Source organism: Triturus cristatus, chromosome 7 (genome assembly GCF_964204655.1).
Source record: "Triturus cristatus chromosome 7, aTriCri1.1, whole genome shotgun sequence".
In the NCBI taxonomy this organism is placed as follows: domain Eukaryota; kingdom Metazoa; phylum Chordata; class Amphibia; order Caudata; family Salamandridae; genus Triturus; species Triturus cristatus.
The window spans coordinates 761163265-761180954 of NC_140590.1; the positions used below are offsets into that span (position 1 = coordinate 761163265).

General features: G+C 47.7%; 1 protein-coding gene across 1 annotated transcript in view; it reads right to left on the minus strand.

Annotated features, from left to right (window-relative positions):
• AFMID (arylformamidase) overlaps positions 1-16854 on the minus strand; it is a 359393-nt gene extending 342539 nt beyond the window's left edge. Inside the window, exon 1 of the mRNA XM_085617482.1 lies at positions 16808-16854. Within this exon, the coding sequence (XP_085473608.1) occupies positions 16808-16840 (33 nt within the window). The 5' untranslated portion in view covers positions 16841-16854. The remainder of the gene's footprint in view (positions 1-16807) is intronic.
• Between the last annotated feature and the right edge of the window lie 836 nt (positions 16855-17690).

The window sequence follows — 17690 nt, forward strand, 5'->3', positions numbered from 1 at the left end:
GCAACTTGGTAGAATTTCATTTTCATTGGCCCAGGTCTGCAGGTCTTGTAGGAGGAGGCTAGCATATCCTTTCGCCTCAATGTCTAAAAGGGCAATCAACCTATAGTTCGAAGGGTCTCCGGTATTGCCCTTTTTATGGATATGTTGCAATAAAGAGCCTTTCCTAGTCTCTGGAGTCATTGAATTAGCCAGTCAGTGCTGGTAGAGCAGCGTGAGTATGGTTCCCCCACAAATCGCAATGTTCTTTAAATAGTTGTCCTTGTAGTTAGTTAGGGCCTGGTGCCCCATCCTTTCTAATGTTTTTTTAAGATTGTTGTCACGCGATTCCCTACGACCGAGGCTTCTGATGTTCCCTCCGTGTTTAATGGTTTCCCTACCGCCTGCGGTCCAGGTTTGTCTTCTTTGGATACTAGTGAGGTTTCAGGCAGGACAGTAGTGGTAAAGAGCCCTTGGTTGTGTGATAATGTTGGATTTTGTGCGCAACAATATAATGTTGTTACATATCTTATCCATGTATCACTGGCAACCACATTACACCTGTCTTGGCCATGCCCAGAAGGCTTGTTAACATATGACCAACATTCAGCCTGTCTATTTGGGTTTAGCAGGGCAAAAACATGCAGCCACTCTGATTCTTGATGTTTTCTTTTACAGTCCCACACGTTCTTCCTATGAATTTTCTTTGCTTGGAGTTGGTTTTGATATGTTTCGTATTTTCACTTATGGATACGTGTGGCTATTCTGAGTGACCTCTTACATTGCTCCACTTTTTTGCACCGTGGTTGAAATTGGCGACAATACCTTTCTACAGAGATTGGAGAGTGTTCTTTGCCTTTTAGAAGTTGGTATACCTCAGTCACCAATTTAATCCAATTCTCGTGAATATTACCTGCCATAAATTATTCGGCAGTTCCGGGCCAATTGCTTTCCACCTTCTTAGGGCTGCTGTATCTATTTTAGTCCACTTTAATCTCCTTGGCAAAGCATACATTTCTACCCCGCTGGTTTCTCCCACAGAGGTGATAATCGGGAGACGGGCCATGTATAAGGTGATATTTATGGCCAGTGGGACATGGTCACTGGTCGGGATGGAAAGCTTTTGGAATTCTGTCACTTGCCCATACAGGCTACTGCACGTAAAAATATAAACAATCATTGATTTAGTTAACCCCTGTGTGTCTTTGTTAAAGGCTGGTTTAAGGCCGTCGCACTTTTGCGTTGATTTTAGTCTGTATGTATTTAAGAATTTATTCATCAACATTCCAGCCTTATCCATAGGCAATACTTCATCTGATTTCATTCCAAGATTTTGCGTGTTGAAATCCCCTGTCATTACAATCCCACAATTTGGTTGACTGCTCAGTATTTCCTCAAGGGTGGCCACTAGTGCCCTCATATCACTGTGTCTGGGAGCCTCTTTACTATTAAAGTAAATATTCAAAAGAAAGATCTTTATTGGGCATTCGTTTAATTGCAATCCTTTCAATAGGGCGGCCTGAACCATGTCTGTGTTTAATAGAGGTTTTATTTTTATGTTGCTACTCATTCGCGTATATATTGATAGGCCCCCAGTGGGTCTTCCAAATATGTTATGCTTTTTTGCCGGCTGCTGGAATTCCATGAAGCCTGGTATAGCCACTCGGACAAGCAACCAAGTTTCTTGCAGACAATAGATCCCCAGACTGCAAGAATTCGAATGCTTCCTTATTATGTAGTGTAGTTTTTAGCCCGTAAACATTCCATGAGATTACTTTCAACAAGTGCCTGATTTATTGTTCAGGCAGCTGTTTCCTTGTGTGCTAGGAGCACGTACACCTTGTTTGGATGGACTTGGACAAAAAAAATATTTTTATGTTGGGAAATGCTGTTGTGCGAGGAGCATAATTTGTCCCTTTTAAGATGGACTTTCATAGGCACTGTGCTGAATTTGGATGAAATCCTCTTTTTAGCATAAATGGGTATTTCTCCTCTTCTGAGATGTGAACATTAATCCCCCACTTTACGAACCAATCTCTTTCTTTCATAATTTTTTTGTACAATAGAGCCTTTGATCCATTTTAGTATTGTTGACTCTCTAGTTGTATTGTTATCAAAGATTTTGAATTGTACTTGAATGAGGTCTTCAGTGGTGATAGAGGAGAGCTTTGGGATATGGTGGAAGATTTGTAAGATGTTGGACCTATTTAATGTGTCCAAACTTCCCTGTGATGTATATTCAGGTGTAAAGATTATGATGTTATTCTCCTCCTCCTTATGCCCTTAAACTGTTTGACTGGCCACAAGAGAATGTATGGCCGAACATCGTGTGTTTGTTGGAGTTACTCGATGATCGTTGTTAATATCTTGGAGCCCCTGAAACTCACTATTGTTCAGTGGTATGGGTACTAGCATTTCTCTATCCAAAGTCGTCTGCCGGACTTTCCTATGGCTTTCTTGATGCAATTCTTTAGGCAGACTGCCAGTACTGTCCAATTGTGGAGTCACTTCTGGTTTATGCTGTGACTGCTCTTCCATTTTGTTGGCTGGTCTATTCATAATTGTTTGGGATATAGTTGTTTTTAGTATGGATTGATGTTTCACCTGGCTTTCCCTTTGGAAAATTGGAAAAAGATTCTGTGAATCCAGATTCTTTTGTAATGGAGCCTTTGTAGCAGGTATTTTTTTGATTCGAGCGCCGGCAAGTTCTGACGCCCAATTGTAAATCCTTTGCCTTTCTTTGTTGTTTTAAGTTTTTGGCCTGTTTTTTCAGATGTTTCTTTGCCCTTCTTGAAAGAGTTTTGCACGGTTCTATAGGATGCTCTAGATTATTGGCCCCACCGGCATTGCAATGCACATTCTCATCGTTTGCGAATTCCTCATGAGAGGATGTACTTTGACGGGATACTGATGGCGACTTCAGAGCTAGTGGAGTTATGTCCGATCACAAAATCGGTTTACTGACTTGTGTGTTTGTCAACATCGAATTGGTTTCTACTGTGCAGGTTTTCCCCTCGGGATAGTTTACACTACTCAATACTATTACAGTTTGTGACTCATCAGGGGGAATTATTGCACCTGCAGGACTGTTCCTGCCATTTTGTATGCCGTCTTTTGGAGTTCCTTCGGATATTCTTTGGTGGCTCCGAGCTATAGTTTCCTGTTGTCTTTGCTTTAGTTCTATAATAATGGACGTTAGTACTTCGGGTAGAGTGCTAAGCTTCTCCACAATTGGAAGGCATGAGCACCTAGCAGGCGGCTGCAACCTCATTAATTCCAACTTTTCATCTAAGATGTTAATTTTAGCTTCGATGTTAATCATGGCTATTGCAAGTGCCTGTATAGTGTCCATTTGAGATTCCAATTTTTGTGTTTGCCATGTGAGCGCATTGATGGTCGTTGCTAGTGTAGAATTTATTGAGGATAGCAGGGAGTTTTGGTTGTAACATCCATTGTGGAGTGTGCACTTTGTTTCAGTGGTGGAGTGGAGCAAATTCTGGTCTCTCGAGAGACTATTCTCTCTCTGTTCCTACTGCAACAAGAGTAAGTTTCGATCAAGTACAAAGCTATCAATTACTGATGAATTACCTATGAGCTCCGTGACTGCCCCGGGAACAGAGACAAATCATGCTGATTGTCATCTCCCTCTGCCTGTAAATTTGTTGTAACCTCTGCACACATTTTTTGGCTGTCTCTATTTAATTACTCCAATGTTGACGAAATTTCCAAGACTTCCAATTTTCCCTGGCTTAATTCCTCTTGCCTCCCTCTCTGCACTTCCGTGTGTTCCAATACCGATGAGATTTCCAATATTTCCTGGTGTACTTGCCCTTGCCCTGGTATGGCCTAGTCTTTTTCCTGAAGCGAAAGAAGATCTGAATCTTCGTGCCTTTTCTCCTGTGTTCCCTGGCACTCAGACCGTGTTGCTATTTCAAAAACGTCTGAATCTCCCAGCTCTAGCCCGTCTTTCTCCATTTCAACACTATTCCCATAGGGTGGCCGTGTCACACTGTCCAGACTTCCTGTTGCATGACTCGGGCCATTGTTGGTATGTGGTGTTGAATGTACTAATGCACTACTGTAGGACATGCTTTTCCCTAATGGTTTTTGTCCAGGCGTTGCTGGCGTTGACGCTGTTGGCAATATTAACGTTGCTGACGTAAAATATTTACAAATTGTCTTATTGGTTGAATTTAAGTTTGAAGTTGGTGGTTGCACCATGGCGGTAGATTCCAGCCGCGTTTGGCCCCTTGTCAATGGCTTTGATCTGATACCTGTGCCATTTCCAGCGCTGGTCGGTTTACCCATTTTGGTGTAGTTTTATAATCACTATTCACCAATCTTTCCCAGACTCCTCCTCTGCACAAAATTATCTTCCGCCCTGCTGCTGCTCAAATACATATTTAGGGCTAAAGTACAGGAAAGCAATCTGACGGGGGACAATGACTTACATGCAGTCCTCCCGGCTGATGCTGTAACGCTGATAGTGCTTCCTTGCGTACTGCAGCTCCGGATCCGAGGCTGTTCAATCCTCTCTCCTGTGGTGTTTCACAGTGGGCACAGGGTGGTGTGGAGCAGAGAGCACACGCACAAGAGCAGGGCGCACTGGAGCTCCACGGGCTGCACCCAACCAACTGGTGTCACTCAGTTCTCCCGCAGCCCCCGTGGCACCACTCGGTTCCCCGCGGCACCACTCAGCACTACTCAGCACTACTCAGCACCACGCGGCTCCCCGTGGCTCCCGGCAGTTCCTTACGGCACAAGAGCAGGAGCAGGGCACACTGTAGCTCCACAGTCTGCTCCCAACCAACTGGCGCCACCTAGGGTGGTGTGGAGCAGAGAGCACGTGCACTCTGGAGCAGGAGGTGCACAAGAGCAGGAGCAGGGCACAGTGGAGCTCCACAGGCTGCACCCAACCAACTGGTGCCACTCAGTTCTCCTGCAGCCCCCGCGGCACCACTCCGCTCCACTCAGCTCCCCGCGGTATCACTTAGCTCAACGCGGCTCCCCGCAGCTCCCAGCGGCTCCTTGCGGCTCCCGGCAGTTCCTCGCAGATCCACGCGGCTCCCTGCAGCGGTTCGCGGTTCTCAATTCGCAGTCCGTGGTTCCTAGCTCCCCGCAGCTCCACTCTGCTCCGCTTGTTGCTGCTGTTCGCGCTCTTTCGCGCTCTCACAAGACCTGGACTGGACGAGTATCCCATCCTACCTGGCTGTTAGAGTTGGTAGGGTGGTCATCACTCCCGTTATTGGGGCAAATAGTGAGTGACACAGGGGATTGAGGATAGGAGGTGAGGCGAGGAGAATTGGTAAGGATAGCAACAAGGTGGGAGGTACTCAGATCAGTTAAACCTTCACCTAACAGCACCACCTTTGGGTGGAAAGCAGGGTTGCACCATCTTCTGTGCATCCAATGATTAACCACAAGGATTTGAGCCACCCAGTAGTAAAGGGGCATATCGGCCATGCCCATCCCACCACAATATCTCAGCTTGACACGTTTGCCAAAGGCTATATGGGGCAGATGCCATCACAAGTTTGATCGGACTTAGGCAAGGAGGTCCTGAAACCAGCTCTGGGGGATAATCAGTAGAAAATTCTGAAGCATGTACAGGAGCCATGGGAAAACCACCTTGAGGAGGGCGACCCTGTGTAAAATACCAAGTTCAAGTTTAGACCATTTATTGTGGTCACTCCATAACATGAGCATTAGCGGTTCCAGGTTCAACCTCCAAGAATGGGTTCCACTGTAATACGAATTACAAGATATTGAAAGCAGAGTTTGCAGATTGGCGACCGTGGTTGCCAGTTTACTTCCCGACTGTCGCCCATTAACAGAATCAGCAGAGATCTGGACTAATGAACTTGGAGGTCAGATGCCTCTCCGTAGAGAGCCGGTGTTTGAATTGGGCGAGGTCCCTTGAGAGAGGTTTGGGAAAGGATCATAAGGGCATCATCTGCATTGAGGGCGGTCCTGTCCTCCATCGCAGCTCTGAAGTCTAATACCTATAACTGCAGATCACAGCAAAATCACACCACCAGGTGCTCTATATCCAAGGCAAATAAAAGAGGCGACAGTGGGCAACCCTGCATGGTGTCTCTGCGAACTTTGAACAGTGGGGAAGAGTACCATTTAACTAGACGTGGGCTTATGTATGTTTATAGAGGACCTGGCTGTAAAACATGAATTTGGGGCCCAATCCCATAATTAGCAGCACCCCCCTCCAGGAAGGTTCAGCCCAGGGAATCAAACACGTCTTTTCAATCAATACGTAGCAGGACACTGGACACTCTCGGGTGGTGCAGGCATGCACGAGCCATATTACTCTACGTATGCAGTGTTGGCTGCTGCGATATGGGATAAAGCTGCATTGGCCTGAATTGACCAGGTGTGTTAGCACACAGAGAAGTCTATTTGCCACATAAGCATAGAGTTTGATCTCGCCATTCATAAGGGAAATCGGGCGATAAGAAGCACAGTAGTTTGGTGGCCAGCCTGGCTTGTGAATACCATGACAGTCACTAAGTCTAGCTCAGACGTGAAGCAACACATGTCAATTGCTTTACAGTATATATCCGAGAGGTTCTGCATCAAGGAATGACATCTACAGTAGTATTCGATTGAGTAACCATCTGGTTCGATAGTCCTACCTGGGTTCAAGGCTGTCTCTAACTCTGCCAGTGTAAGGGGTTGTTCGAGATCCAGTCGATCCATGGCCTTTAGCCTCAGTAAAGGAAGATCCAAAATTAGCAGAGTGAGCACTCCTGTGTGGTGGAGAAGGAGCAGTAATGGTCCGCAATGGTGGACGCAATATCCGATGCAGCGGAGATACACCTCCCTTTTGAATCTGTAAAGTGGGGGATCAGACGGGCAGCCACATCTCTCATCGCTAACCAATACAGCAGCTTTCCCGACTTATCCCCCTATTCATATACTCTTCTAGCTGATGCCAACCAACATTGGAGCGCATCCATAAGGGGGAGCTGTCTAAGATAGGCCCAGTCAAATTCCGACTGATGGCTGTTGAAATGATGACTGGTCTGTTTGTTGCTTGTGACTCTCCCTCTCCAAGGCCCCTGCGTAGCAGCTTTCTAGTAGCCCACAACATACCAGGGTAGTCCAACTTCCCTTTGTTCAGATCTTTGTTGGCCCCAATCCTTCCTCACAGACCATCTTGTCTCTCATAGTCATTAAAAGTGCTCCCGCGTAACCCGTAGGTCGCAGCACACCCTATTCCACAGCGGAACGGGAAGGACCCTATGATGAAGCATGCCACCAAGGGGTAACCCTGGTGGGTTAGGGTTTCACAGAAAACCTAGTATTTTCTCCAAGGCACAAACTAGACCTTCCTTAAATTCGTTGGGTGCCTTTTTTCTGTGTTATGGCAAATGAGTATATTGAAGAGCCTGTGCATTCCTGACCAGCCAGGCATTGCACAAACCCAACCCATTCCATCAACCCTCTTCCAGCACGTCCCCCGAGAACCAGTGAAGTCCACCTCAGCCACCATGATATCATTAAAATCACCCAGTATAATAGTAGCCTCCTCCCCTGGAGCAAATCAAGCATGTGTTTTTTAAGGACTGCAAGGGTATATAGACTGCTAGTAATGCACAGTGCTGTCTTCGTGCCTGCCTACAGGTGAGTAGCTTCTCAGGGGACTGCACTTTGTCATGCACACCTGAGCTCCGATGCACTGCTGCACTGAATCCACTAGCTCCAACAGGACCCAGCGTAGTCTAACGGCTCACGAACCATCGACCCTCATCTCGGGGTCTGGGCGTGACCTCGAGACCTGACTATGGTCTGACCACAGTCAACTGGGACCAAGTCAACAACACAGTCTCTTGGTGCGCATGGCCCGTGGCACCCCCCTGAAGGCTTTGATGTTCTTGCTTTCGTCCACCTCTCCTTCTCGGTTTGCTTGTCTAAGTCACCTGTCTGCCTAGTAGCGCCCCGTAGGTCCCCTCTTATTTCTTGGGGAGCCAGGGAGTGTGCTGGGGTGCAGTAGAGGGGGACCCGTAGTGGGTCGAGGTAGGTTATACAGGAATAGACAATAATCACCCATCGGACTAGGGAGTGTTTTCCTTAACAGCCCTAGACCGCTCTAACTCTCTAGAGACTCCCACAGCCAGGATTGATAGTTACATCAGCTGCCAAGTAAAACGGCTGACCCCAATCATTAAGTATTGCATCAACATCCCCAGCTTGCTAGCACGTGGAGCTGGGCTGTGTGGCAGGCTGTTTTGGTGGTGGCAGGAGTCACTTTCGCGCAGAGACGAGGAGGTAAGTGCAATACCTTAAATTTTTGCACCTGTCATATTACCAGTCTGTGGAAAGGCAGTGATTGTTAACCTTTGTCCACTGTACCAACATTCACAACCAGCTTCTTTAATGGATTCTTTAATGATTTATCTTTACCTGTGCATTTGACTCTTTGCCCTACTGGGACAGAGGAAATACTGGCAACCTACTCATCTACCACACATCAATTCTATGACAGTATTGATTATATTGAAAGACACCCCACAAGAGGTAGCTCAATTTCTAACTAGTTTTTAACTCTTACTTTATCTGTGCTGAGTTTACTGATTGTGAGCCCACTAAATTCCTGAAAGCCGTAAAGAGGAAGAGGAGCAATGTAGTCAGAATGGACTCTGTACTTCCATATAATGGTAAAAAGCATTTTCTTTCAAAATAAGGAAAATCGAGCACTGAAAAGCCTGGAACAGTGCAGCTTCTGTGGCTAACTGGAAACTATCATAAAGTTTTCCTAATGAAACAGAACAATACGAACCTTAGGAAAATTGAAAGACATGCTAGCACGGCAAGCAGCAGACACAAAAGAATCAGTCTAATAGCTCAAAATCAAGTAATACATTAAGCATAAAGCAGCTCTAAGTAAAGCAAGGACAATTTACAAGAGAGACAATCAGTTTTTAGGTCTTGCCTAGGAAGCAATTGGACTGTCTCTTTGAGACATGCTGTATTCAGGACATTCCATTAAGCAACACCCATCTTTCTAATTTGCTCCTTTAACGGTCCTTTGTAAATGGCTGCTTTTCATTGGATAATATGGTCACTAGTCCCTCCTTTTTTCCTTCTGTAACCTTCCATGAGGACTGCCCCGCTTACATGTGGTATTACTCGTCATGTTGTTTATTACTATCTGAGCACTTTTTTTGTTTAGGCTCAGAAACTCACTCGTGCCCACGCTTGCTGCCTCTCCTCGTAATTAAAAACAGCTGCTCTTCATATTTGCTAGCTCTTCCTCCTTCACCCCTCACTTCTTGGCCACCGCAACCACCTCTCCGAGGTCTGCTTGTTTTTTTCTTTTAATTTAACATACAGCTTTACACTTAATCTCCCTGTGCCGTCTCTCCACACCCACACTACTGCTTGACCGGCTTTTCGAGATCTCTGATATTGTTTTTTTTAATTTATATTACTAGATCCCGGGCAGGAGATAAAGTGATTTGCTATGAATCACAGAATGTTGAGCCGAGGCTAGAACACTGGTCCCCAGCTCCAGAGTCAGCAGCTCTGACCACTCCGCCACATCCTCTCCCTCTGGAGATAGCATGCTACAGAATAACAGCTGTGAGCCTGTATAGAAATAAAAACTACATGCTTTCTACAGCTCATGTTGGTTCTCATTTACGCTAAGAGGTTTGTTTTTTTCCTTTTCATTTAAAATACCACTTCACACTTAATCTCCCCGTGTCTCTCCCAACCCCCTCACCCCTCCCATAACACTGCTTGCCTGCCACTCCGAGATCGCTGTTTTTCTAAATGTATTTAATTTAAGTTAGTAGAGCGCGGGCACTGGGGGAGATTGTAACGGTAACGCTGTGTACACAGTTGCCTTTGCAATGAACAATGTATTTTAAAACACACTATCATTTCTGGTCACATGCAATTTTCCATGTGAACTCAAGACAATGCTTTGATATCTATCGCAAACACTTGTTATCTCCATTAGACACAAGAACATATATGTATGCATCTTCATGCACCTATAATAGTTCCCTGATACTACAGTAGACGCTTCATCACCTTGTGCGGCACCCTTATGTTAAAAGCCTCCTTCTACAACCCTTTGGCATCTTTAAGCTTTATTACCCTAGAATGCAACCCAGTGTCGACATATTGCAACACTATCCAATGTGGTCACAAGCTCCTACCCCCAAGGCTTAGTAATACATTACACACATGTATTCCCTGCAGAACAATAAGGTAACACTAACATGCCAGCACTTACACTCGCGATGTAGTCCACTTTCTATGCTAATGGTCTTGAGCAAAACGTATACCACCATCACAGTTGTTCATGGTGCAAATATGTTACAACTATATGCACTTATAGCGACTTCGCTACGCTTGTTTACAACACTAACATTTTCTCAGCAGCATAACAGACAACTAATTACGATGTGTTTACATGCTCAAAAACGTAACCCACTTGAGCGTACGAGTTTTGTTCGCTCACAGTTGGTCTCTCTTTTATGTCAACTGCCCCAATGATAAACGCATCTCAGCATAGTGCCAATATCGGCAACTGTTGTCACATAACACATAGTAAGTACATAAATAAACCACACAACACTTTTGTAAGTGGAGAAATATTGCTGCACGCTTATTAGCATAACCAATATGCAAACATGGTGGGTTATCTTACGGGCGATCCGATCCCAGGGCAGGCCAACCCCTATGCAGCCTGCCCGTCTGATAAGCCTAAATTACATCGTGGCAGTCGCCAATTGGTGCATACCAAACCTTGGGAGGGGCCACCCCCCTCCCATCAGTGGACCACCAGTCCACTTGCTTACTCACGCCCCCCCGTGAGAGGTGGGCAGAGCGTATTATGGCAGCCCCCGGTTGCTCAGACCCACAACCGCCCGTAGGACTAACGGGGCGCCGTAGTTCTTCCAGGGGACAACGCTAGACATCCCTGGGTATCCTGGCTTAGCACCACGCTGTGCTGCTGCATGAAGTACCCCTTGGTATCTGCAGACTCTGGATCGCCCTGTAACTCCTCCACAGCCTTGGGAGTGGCCACCGTCACTACCAGGGCCCCCCACCAAGGTAGGCCTTTTAACTTACAACATGCTGATAACCGGGCTTCCCTAGGTCCAGCCAAAACAAGGCTTAGCCCATACAGGACCGGAGCCAGCATGCCCCATCAAGACAGGTGCCCCCATTCTTTCAAAACTTCCCGTGTATTTTGACGGATATGACCTGAGACCTATAAATAGGCGTTGGTCCAATGTTAACTTTGCATGGCTGAAGAACAATACCTATGACAGGCCACTCCTGCCAGGAAGTGCCAGTACGAGTGGAGTTAAGAGTTGACAAGCCCGCTCTACTTCCTCTTTCCTCAGTTATCTTAGTCTAGCACTAGTCGGAGTATGACCATCGCCTTCCGACAGTCACCACCCTATGTGAAGCCTTGCCCTCCCAAACTTCTGCTAGCATACCAGGGAGCCGACAGGACAGCGTGACCCAGGGGGGAACCAAAGCATAAATACCTCTCTGTGTTAGAAAACTGGGAATGCCAATAGTTCTCCTGCTACTTTGTAGCCCAAATATGTTTCCCAGGAGTTTCCCCCAATCATATGGACCAAATCGCCCCCGTTGGAAGGCCACTTCCACAACCTGCATAGCTGCCAGCCAGTGCTGGAGGACGGGAGACGTTACCCGTTACCGTTACTCACATCAATGGTACCTGTTTCGTCGAACTCAAGGACGGGCTACTAAGTGCGCTTACCAGGCTCTGCCCTTGAACCAGACGTCAGACCCAAGCCCCTCTAAGTTCTGCTGCTTCACCTGCCTGTTAACACGCATCCCAGGGCAGACCACCGGCCTCTAACCCATGCTTGGCCATGCCTGAGCTAAAACACCTCTGAAAAGCATGACAACAGGCTAACCACCAACACTGCATTCTGAATGTTCCTGACACTGCCAAGGAACATGCGCATAACTGAAGCAACTGGCACCATGCCATAAAAGTATCTATTTAGCCTTCTATGAATGCAAGATGTGCTCATGTCGCTATCCGTATTAGTGCTCCCTCCCAACAATCAGCCCTAACCAGGCAACCCGCACCCTCTTGGCACTGGCACACTCCCGCCCCAGCTGCCCTAGCGTGCCTGTTCGTGTGTAGCCACAACCTTACGTTTATCACTGACGGTATACCAGGGTATGATGACACTCAGCTGACTCTACTGCTGAGTGCCCGTTGCACCATCGCAAGTAATCAGTGTCTGGTTTGATGACATTGGCAGCACTAGTCCCGTGCTATCGATGGTACACGTAGCCTGATGGAACAGAATGCAATTCCCTTACTCCTGTTGAGCATGAACCCACAACCAACTGCTCACCATGGCACTATTTAGCAGTCTGCACCATTCTGCCAGTGGCGAAAAGACCTTTGTCATGCTGCCTGGCCTAATCAATCTGGCCCTGCTCTAGAAGCGCCCGCTTCGGCCTTAGGTCAAACAATTCGCCAGAACATAGCTTAGCAAAGTGTGCTGCCGGGTTCTGCCTCCTCATCCATCGCAACCAACCATGCAGCAAGCAGGACTAGGACTCAAAGCGTCACACCAGGACTCACAGTCACAACCCCCGGAACGGACGTGCTCCCCCCAACCTACTGATCCACAGACCGCTTGCATACTGCTCACAGTATGGCTGAGAAGAGAGGCTGTTGATTTAAAACCCTTATAGATGAACATTAGACAGACCCGGCAGGGAGCATCCTACGAAATGAGGTCGGGACCACCGCACCAGCCTGTGAATCAGTCCCGGTGATTTTTGTCATGACCCCTCCTAAGCCCTTGGAGATCACTATCAACAACATGCAGTGGCCAGGTGGCAGGCACCCAGCGGGACCTTCAAATCCCAGATACTCTCCAAGTCCTTGCCGCCTGGCGGCGCTCCCTGTTGCAGGAATCTTGCTGCCCCACAACTCGCCCCTCTTGGCCCATTGGAAATTAAAACGCTGAAATTGTGTGAGCCCACATCTTAGCTGACACATTAATGTCAAAATTCCCCCAAGGCAGGTGCTGATCCGAGCAGATTAAACCTCTCGCCTCACCTCTGAGGGCTGCACAGCCAGTCTAATACCGCTGTGCTGCCCAGAGGACACGGTTGACGATCTCAGCACTGGCACCCTGCCCAATATGGAACACACACCACATCGCATTAATTTGGGATTGGCAACCAAAAGACAGGCATAACCTCAACACCCTAAATTATAATCGAATTAACCGCAGACTGAGAAGAGAAACGCATTTGGCTTCCCGAGGGACCAGGCACCCTTAGACACTTCACCCGCAAAGAAAAACATCCCCGGGGGGGCATGGTAGGAGCATATCGTTCTTAGGGGAATTGGGAACACCAGAATGATGACTAGTGTTCCCCCAGTCGGTAACTGCCAAAAATACCCAGGCCTCCCCTAGGACAAAGCTGATCATCTACCGGGAAACGTGCCTTGCTTTGCAGGCCGAGACACCTTGTGTGTGAATGCACGCCGTGCCACACATGAACACGCCCCGTGCGAAAAGTCATGACAGTTCAATGCCGAAAGTAGTTGCTATGTGGCAGCAAATAAACCAACTCAAAATTGCGCATGCATGCCTAACTCACCCCTCTGACAAGAAACTAGGCAACCCATGAATGCGCAGGAGTAGGTGGTGTCCACATCACCTAGGTTGGGCGGCCCTGGCATCTGGAACACCACCCGATTTCAGCTAGTCCGCTGGCCCTGACATGCGTGACCCCGGCCACAATAACCCGGGAGACCCGATAGGGGCCTACATGTCTGGTTGCTGAACATCGTGTCGGGCCAAAAACGCTCTTACAATGGGATTGATGAACACAAATACAGCTGCAGGCTGCAGCCATCTACACGGCTTCAATTCATGCCAGGGAGGGAAATAAAATCAGCATCCAAAATACAACCAACTCTGCCGATCGCACCATTTGTCACCAATGTGCAACACACCCGTGGAAATAGTGGAGACTCGATAATTCAATAGGACGTTATGGGCCGAACAAACACAATGCGGCAGTGACACCCGGTGGCCAATACACCACTGGCCTCAATCCTACCCGTCAGAACTATAGACTTCGTCAATGGGTGTTCGTTGCATAAGAAAATTAAGCAGAAACGAGGCTTGTGGATACTAAAGAAAGCTGACAACTTGGCCGCAACAAACCTGATATTGCCGAGACAGGGCACCAGACAGCCTGAGATCATGTCCGAGTCCGGATGTGCTCTCGCAGCCCAGGGACCCAGGGGGCCGCCGGGGGAGCACTCGACGCGAAACCGGACCCCTACTACTATCCAACAACAAGCTTACAGGATTCTGGGCATATGAATGCTATAAGCGGAACCCGGGACCACCAACAGCCCCCCGGCACAAAGAAAAGCCGAAAATACCGCAAGCGGCTGAGGAGGAAAATCCCCAGCAGACAGAGAAGGAAGGCCCTATAAAACTGCAGGTAGTTCTAGTCCCGCCTGTGTACAATCCAGAGCCAGCAGAATTCAAGAGGAAATCCTGATCCCTTATTTCTAGATCCAGGCTTATTCTCAACTGTTTCGAACTTCCTAACCAAATCTCCCTACCTCTCCAATCCCAAGTAATCATAACAACAAGAGAGCGTGTTCACCCGTAGGTAACTTGGCGCTAAATAATAGATGGTTCTTAACTTAGCGCTAAATAATAGATGGTTCTTCTTACCCAACTCAATGGAACTCATTCTATCGCCGCAGGTGGATGAAAGGCTGAGCAGTACGATAACTTGGCACTCAATAACAGATGGTTCCTGTTACCCAACTCAATGGTACTCATTTTATCGACCTCAGATGGATGAAAGGCTGAGCAATTAGGTAACTTGGCACTAAATAACAGATGGTACTTGTTACCCGACTCCATGGTACTCATTTTATCGATCTCCTATGGATGAAAAGCTGAGCAAATAGGTAACTAGGCACTCAATAACAGATGATTCAAGTTACCCAACTCAGAGGTACTCATTTATTTCAACCTCAGATGGATGAAAGGCTGAGCAATTGAACCTGTGACCCTGAGGTCGGACACCCGTCCCCTGTAGGTGGGGGGGTATAGTTCACTGAGCCACCGTACCCGGTCCTATTACCACAGTAATAGACAGACCACTTCCTTGAAAAACAGATATTGCATCATACAGTAATATGTTGCATATCCTATATAATAATAGAATTTGAATGATAGAACATTTAATTACCCTCTGTCACACATGAATATTTCAACAAGACAAAACTCTCCTGCATATAATCCCATGTATCTCCTCTGAGGGTTGTAGTCTGACAGATGAGGTGCCCAACTCACATCCTTCAACCCCCTCGAGGTGATTAGTGGGCATCAGGATGGCTCTAAAGTCCACACACAAGTAGGTCTCACTCATTGTCCTGCCCCACTAACTCTCGCCTCACCCGTCTCGCTCGAGAATAAAACAGTGCCGCTCCGTGTGGTGGGGGGGGGGGCAAGCGACTGGCGATGTTGAGCACCGCTGCTACCCCTAGGCGAGCCTCCCCAAGGTTACTACCCACCAACGTATATACATTACACGGACTAGGAGCGCTATCCTAAGCTCCGTATGTAAATTACACAATCCGGCACGGGGAAAAGGGTTTTGCCCGGACTCTCAGAATGTGGACGCGCACGTGAGGCTCGAACCCTGGTTTCCCGCACAATATTTGGCAGAATAGCATCCAACAGTTCCAAAAATCGTGAACCACCACTGGGCGCGGGCAGGAGTTTAGCTCACCCGAGCCCAGCAACCCGACGCTCATTTCACCGCAACCAAAATATAATAGCATAGAGACACATAAGGCCTGGCTGGGGACAAAGCACACATCCCACCACTCCCAACCGTGAAGCATGAAACCTCCAACGGCAAGGAGTACTGCCCTAGAGAGACCTGCTCTTAAGTGCCCGCCTCCCGTTCTCAGCTCACAACCAAGTTTCCGCTACCATCGGCTGCAGTATCCCGCCTGATTCGTGTGAGCTCGCAAAGGGATAGATCACACTTGCATATAGTGGACAAGCTGAGCAGTCGGCGTGAGGCGGGCAGGGTCCGAGCTGCCTGGGGTTTTGCCTCACGCACCAGTCGAGCCATTTTGGACTCCCTTAAGTTTAAAGTGGTAACCAGGGCAGACCCAATGGGTACTGAATACCATACCCCAGCTGCGAGCAGCCCTTACCCCACCCCCCATACAGGAGAGACTTCCGTGCCGTGCGCTGAACCGGGAAAGTAATTCGTTGTCTGAACGAAGATGCAAGTGAAGTAAATTTCAACGAAAAAAAGTGATGCCTCCATTACTAAAGATTCGCAGTACACTGCCTCCTATGGCACACAAGCGTCGATCGCACCTACACATCACTAATCACGAATGCAAGAAACAAAGTTGGTTTGTTTTGATAACCACTGGGGTCTGCACTAAAATTACCATAGATGGCAAAGTTACACCACAAACAACGCAAGTCTCCACAGTCTCCAACCCCAAATCTGAGCATAGCACCTACAACGTGAAACTTTTTTCTCCGATGCTCCGAACGAAAGCGACACCCCGCACCTTTATTACCATTAATGGCAAAAGGCATTTGTAGTACCACGTAAGACTGCCCAATGACTTCGACAGGCCCCCTCACAGCCACCGCGCAACCCGCCGCCAGCTACAACGACGCACGGCTGCAGCTTGCCGGGCGGCATGCCCCAAGGGAACAAAGGGTGTCATTTGAATTGCCGACAACAGGCAGAGTGGCACCCATATAGCGGGGGAACTCACCGCGAAAAGCCCAGCAGGAACGAGACGATGCATGACGCACAACGAAAATCCCGACGCCAGACAACCAAGGCGAGACGAGAGGGACAAGAGGGCGAGGAAGGGGCGGGGACAGCCTAAATTCCCATGCCCCCTCCCCCCTCCGCCGGATGTATCCATTTGCCGGACGTCTTCCCTGGCTGAGCCCAGGGACTAGACCGGCTGCCCCCAGTGCCTTCATGCGGCACTAAGGCGGCCGCCCTGTTAGGGGGGCTGCTGCGCAACCCCCCGGGCAGCCTTGCAATAGTCACACTGCCACTTGTTATGCAAACAAGTTCCAGTAGAAACTACATACAGGCAAAAACTGAGAAATGATAAGAACCAACGCAAGAATGCCTTCATTTGTTTCGTGCTAAAGCTTAATTATACGAACCCTCTATTTCCATGCAGGTTCATTCACGGCATCTTTAGTTTCACGACATGCCGTTCTCTTCCCCACAGGCAACAGTGGAGCCAATTAAGGATTACTACCTGCACATGCTGCTTTTTGCTTAACCTATTAAGGCCATCTGGCCGACTATAACAATCATTTGCAATGCAACAGGTCTCACATTACAGAAAGTTTGAGCTATTGGCGTTGCAAATGATAATGTTTGGCAGTTTGGTTTTTTTTTGTTAAAAAAAGATCCCACCAGTAGCATAAGTAATAAAATCAAATCCACAAAGCAAGAAAAGGGTGCAATACCACAGGTTGTTCTAGGTGTTTTCGTGGAGTTGTGAAGGGACATCTATTAGCCACATAAGGTACTGCACCCTTACTTATGCTACTCCTGAGATATTTTTTAACACACAAAAAAATCTAACAAGCTAATTATTGGAAATGCCAAAAGCTCAAACTTTCAGTTGA